The sequence below is a fragment of the Cystoisospora suis genome (genome assembly GCF_002600585.1).
Source record: "Cystoisospora suis strain Wien I chromosome Unknown contig_10762, whole genome shotgun sequence".
NCBI lineage: Eukaryota > Apicomplexa > Conoidasida > Eucoccidiorida > Sarcocystidae > Cystoisospora > Cystoisospora suis.
In genome coordinates, this window is record NW_027163534.1 from 226 (window position 1) to 3498 (window position 3273).

The 3273-nt window shown below is 42.7% G+C and overlaps 3 protein-coding genes across 3 annotated transcripts; 2 read left to right on the forward strand and 1 right to left on the reverse strand.

Annotated features, from left to right (window-relative positions):
* Positions 1-21: 21 nt before the first annotated feature.
* CSUI_011306 (uncharacterized protein) lies at positions 22-264 on the forward strand (the record flags this gene model as incomplete). The annotated part of the gene is made up of 1 exon (XM_068071406.1): positions 22-264. A coding segment is annotated over one exon (168 nt), but the record flags the coding sequence as incomplete, so codon positions are not given.
* Positions 265-379: 115 nt separating this feature from the next.
* CSUI_011307 (uncharacterized protein) lies at positions 380-2120 on the forward strand. The gene has a single exon (XM_068071407.1). It carries the CDS (start codon positions 925-927, stop codon positions 1126-1128), a length of 204 nt encoding a protein of 67 aa, XP_067916617.1. The 5' UTR covers positions 380-924; the 3' UTR covers positions 1129-2120.
* CSUI_011308 (ras family protein) lies at positions 1691-2911 on the reverse strand (the record flags this gene model as incomplete). Its single annotated transcript, XM_068071408.1, has 2 exons — positions 1691-1852; positions 2702-2911. Coding segments are annotated over 2 exons (372 nt in total), but the record flags the coding sequence as incomplete, so codon positions are not given.
* Between the last annotated feature and the right edge of the window lie 362 nt (positions 2912-3273).

A 3273-nucleotide genomic window follows, 5' to 3' on the forward strand; every position in this document is an offset into this window, starting at 1 on the left:
TATATATATATATATGTAGATGTCTGAGAGGCGTCTCCTCTGCTATGACCTTAACGTGTCTGTATGGGAGAGACAATGTAAGGGTATAACTATATCTATCTCTCTAAAGACGCGTGTAGATGCTGTGTGTTGCTGGAGAAGAAAGGAAGTTTTTCTTCAGCCTTTTCTTCTGGTCCACTTCAAGACATAAAGTCTTCTCTACCTAAGGCACAAAATCTCCTCTCTTCTCACGTCTCACAGCCTCAGCGGCCCTCTCCTCTTCACCTGCGTATACACATGATCTANNAATCTATCTATTTAATCTCTCTATATATATGTATATGTATCTTTGTCTCCCTCTCTCTATATATATATGTATATGTATCTTCATATTCATATCAGACACGCTAGTGTGTAGTGAGATAGATAGATAGATAGTGTTTTGCTTGGTCAGTTGAGTACTGGATAAACTGAAGGGAGGTGCGCGTGTGGGAATTTCTTCCTTTCTCTCTCTCTCTCCACCCCGGAAAGAAGACGGACGTTTCACTTCTTTCCTATGAAGGAGAAGCATGAAGAGAGAGAAATACAAGAGTCATTTAGTCATTCCTTCTTTCTATCGTCTCTTCAGTAGACATATTTCCCAGCCGTAGTAGATGTAGTTACAAGCAGGAAGTGTGTGTGTGTAGTTGCTGTCCTCTCTGAGTGGATAAGCCGAGCTCTTCGTCTTCCCGCGGTTCTTCTATCGCTCCGCATTCTCTTCGTCTTTCTACCCAGTCCAAGAGAAAGAAAGGTCTCTGGTTAAGAAGGCATGAGGAAGGAAAGAAACTTGAGAGGATGAGAGCGCATGAAAAGAGAGAGAAAGAGAGATGGGATCTATGAAGTGAAAGAGTTCTCTTTCCGAGACAGAGAGAAAGAACTGAAGATAAGATCTAGGCTTTCTTTGGTATGAAGGAGGACGAGGAGAAGAGAAGAATAGAGACTTCCGATAGACTGGGGCGTAGGTACGTAGGCGGTGTGGAACAAAGAGGACTATCGACGTTTCTATCTGATACGAGGGGGTGTATCAACAGATGTCTATACATACAGGTACAGGGAGAGGGTGTGTGTATGTGTATATGCACGTATCTATCTATATATATCTATCTGTAGACAGGGAGAGAGAGAAGAGATGCGATAGGTGTGCGTGCTTCTGTGTGTGTGGTGTATCAGATAGGTCGACTGTATGAGACTAGAGCTACCGTCACCTACTGTAGGCTCCCTCCCTGTCATGTTTTCCGTGAAGATATGAAGAAGCAGAAGATGGCGATTGATGATACCACTCAGTCTCTCTTAGTCAAGTCTCTCGTAACTTCGTTTCTTTGAACAGAAGAACACCTCTTTCTCTCCCACGCTGCTGGAGGGGGGAAGACATACGACTGAAGAGAAGAGGGGAGTAGAGGAAAAGAAAGAGAGAAAGCAAGGCAGAAAGAGAGATTGTACCACGAGTGAATAGCGTATCATCTGTTAACGCCTATAGCTTGAGATGTATACGTCTACATCGAGATAGCTAGATCTATAGATGCTGATTAAGAAGACTGAAAGGTGTGAGCCCTCGCTCGTCTTCATCCACCTCCATGTTGTATCAACCTAGCCAGCGTCAAAATACAGAGAAGTCTATCTTTTGGTTCGACGGCGTTTGAAGAAAAAAGAAAAAGAAGACGGAAGTGTGGATTCAGATTTTGGAAGTGATAAGAGGAAGAGAGACAAGGATATTATAGAAGAGACTCTCAAGATTTCTCCCTGTATTAGCCGAGACTTCATAGTAGGGGAATCCATTCGAAAAAGCCCAGTGTTTGCCTTCCTCTTCTTCTATCACTCTCTTACATGACTCGCTCTAGCAAAACAAGACAAGAAAGAGACATAGATAGATTGAAGATAGATAGATAGATAGATCCATACATACGTACACACTGACTTCTCTGGATAGATTCACATCATTCCAGACTTGGAAGAACATGCAAGTGTATATTTTTATCTAGAGATGTATCTATAGGTCGTCTTGGGTGTCTGTACACCGAGAACCAGAGAGAGAGAACTCTCACAAGTCTTGCCTCTATCAAGGAGGGACGGTAACGGCGGAAAAACCTCCCGCAGTGCGAAGCCTAAACATCTCTATCTTGTATCGACTTAGAAGGCATCTGATGATCTAAAGAACCCTTTCTCTATATATATCTATATATATGTCTGACCAAAGCATATGGAGGAACAGCTCGTGATCTTTCTACGGTGTCTTTTTCTTCTCCTGCCTGCTGCTATACGTTCACCCCAGTCGAGGCCTATAGAAGGGAAGGGGTGAGAGAACAAGTAGAAGGAGGAGAGGAGAAGAAGTGGATGAGTGACTAGAAAGGGCTTGAAGAGAAAGAAGATCAACTCAACTCTTTCCCCGCCATCATCTACCATAGAAGGAGGACGTTGGTAGTGTCGCTGATATGTAGAAAGATAGGCATAGACAGTCAGGCAGACTATAAATAGATAGATAGATTACTAAAGGTAGATAGATAGATAGATAGGGTTCCCAGAGACGTCTCTCAGGGCATACAACTCATCAAAGCAGCACAATAAGATAAGAAGGATGTTGTGTATGCCTTTGTCTTCTTCTTTTCGGCGTGTAAAACGTAATTGTGAGGAGGATAGGGTGAACTCTTATTAGCCTCTATGTGCTGAAGGGGGAAAGGGCTCTCACCTTATTCCCGCATAGGAAGAGAGAGAATCGACGATCATCGAGATAAGGTTGAAGAAGATCTAACCATCGAGGGAGACTTTCGAAAGAACTTCTTGAGGTCACATCGAAGACAAGCACAACGGCATCGGACTCTTTAAAGAATTCTCTCGCTATATCTGTAAAGACCGCTTTCCCTGAGATATTCCAAAAGTGCAGAGAAATCTCCTCACCTCTGGAGCAACCCACATCAACCAAAAGAGAAAAAAGAAGAATCCATTCAAGACAGACAAAGATAGACCTCTTCCTTTCTTTGATAGAAAGAAGACGATGAAGACATTCATACGTACATCTGTATACAGAAGGTTTCAGCTATCTATCTATCAACAAGAAAGCTGAAGACGACAATTAGCTGTCTATAGAGACAGAACAAGAAAGAGAGAGAAAGATCTCTTATTGCTTGGACATATATATATATATATATGTAGAGAGAGAGAGACGGACGAGAGAGAGGTTTGCATGTCTTTCCGTAGATAACTCTACAGGTGAAGTGGATGACTGAGGGCTCACTCGAAAGGGCTTGAAGAGAAAGAAGA

Excerpts from the sequence above, each read along its gene's own strand:
- CSUI_011307 (XM_068071407.1), top strand. The coding sequence starts at position 925 with ATGAAGGAGGACGAGGAGAAGAGAAGAATAGAGACTTCCGATAGACTG.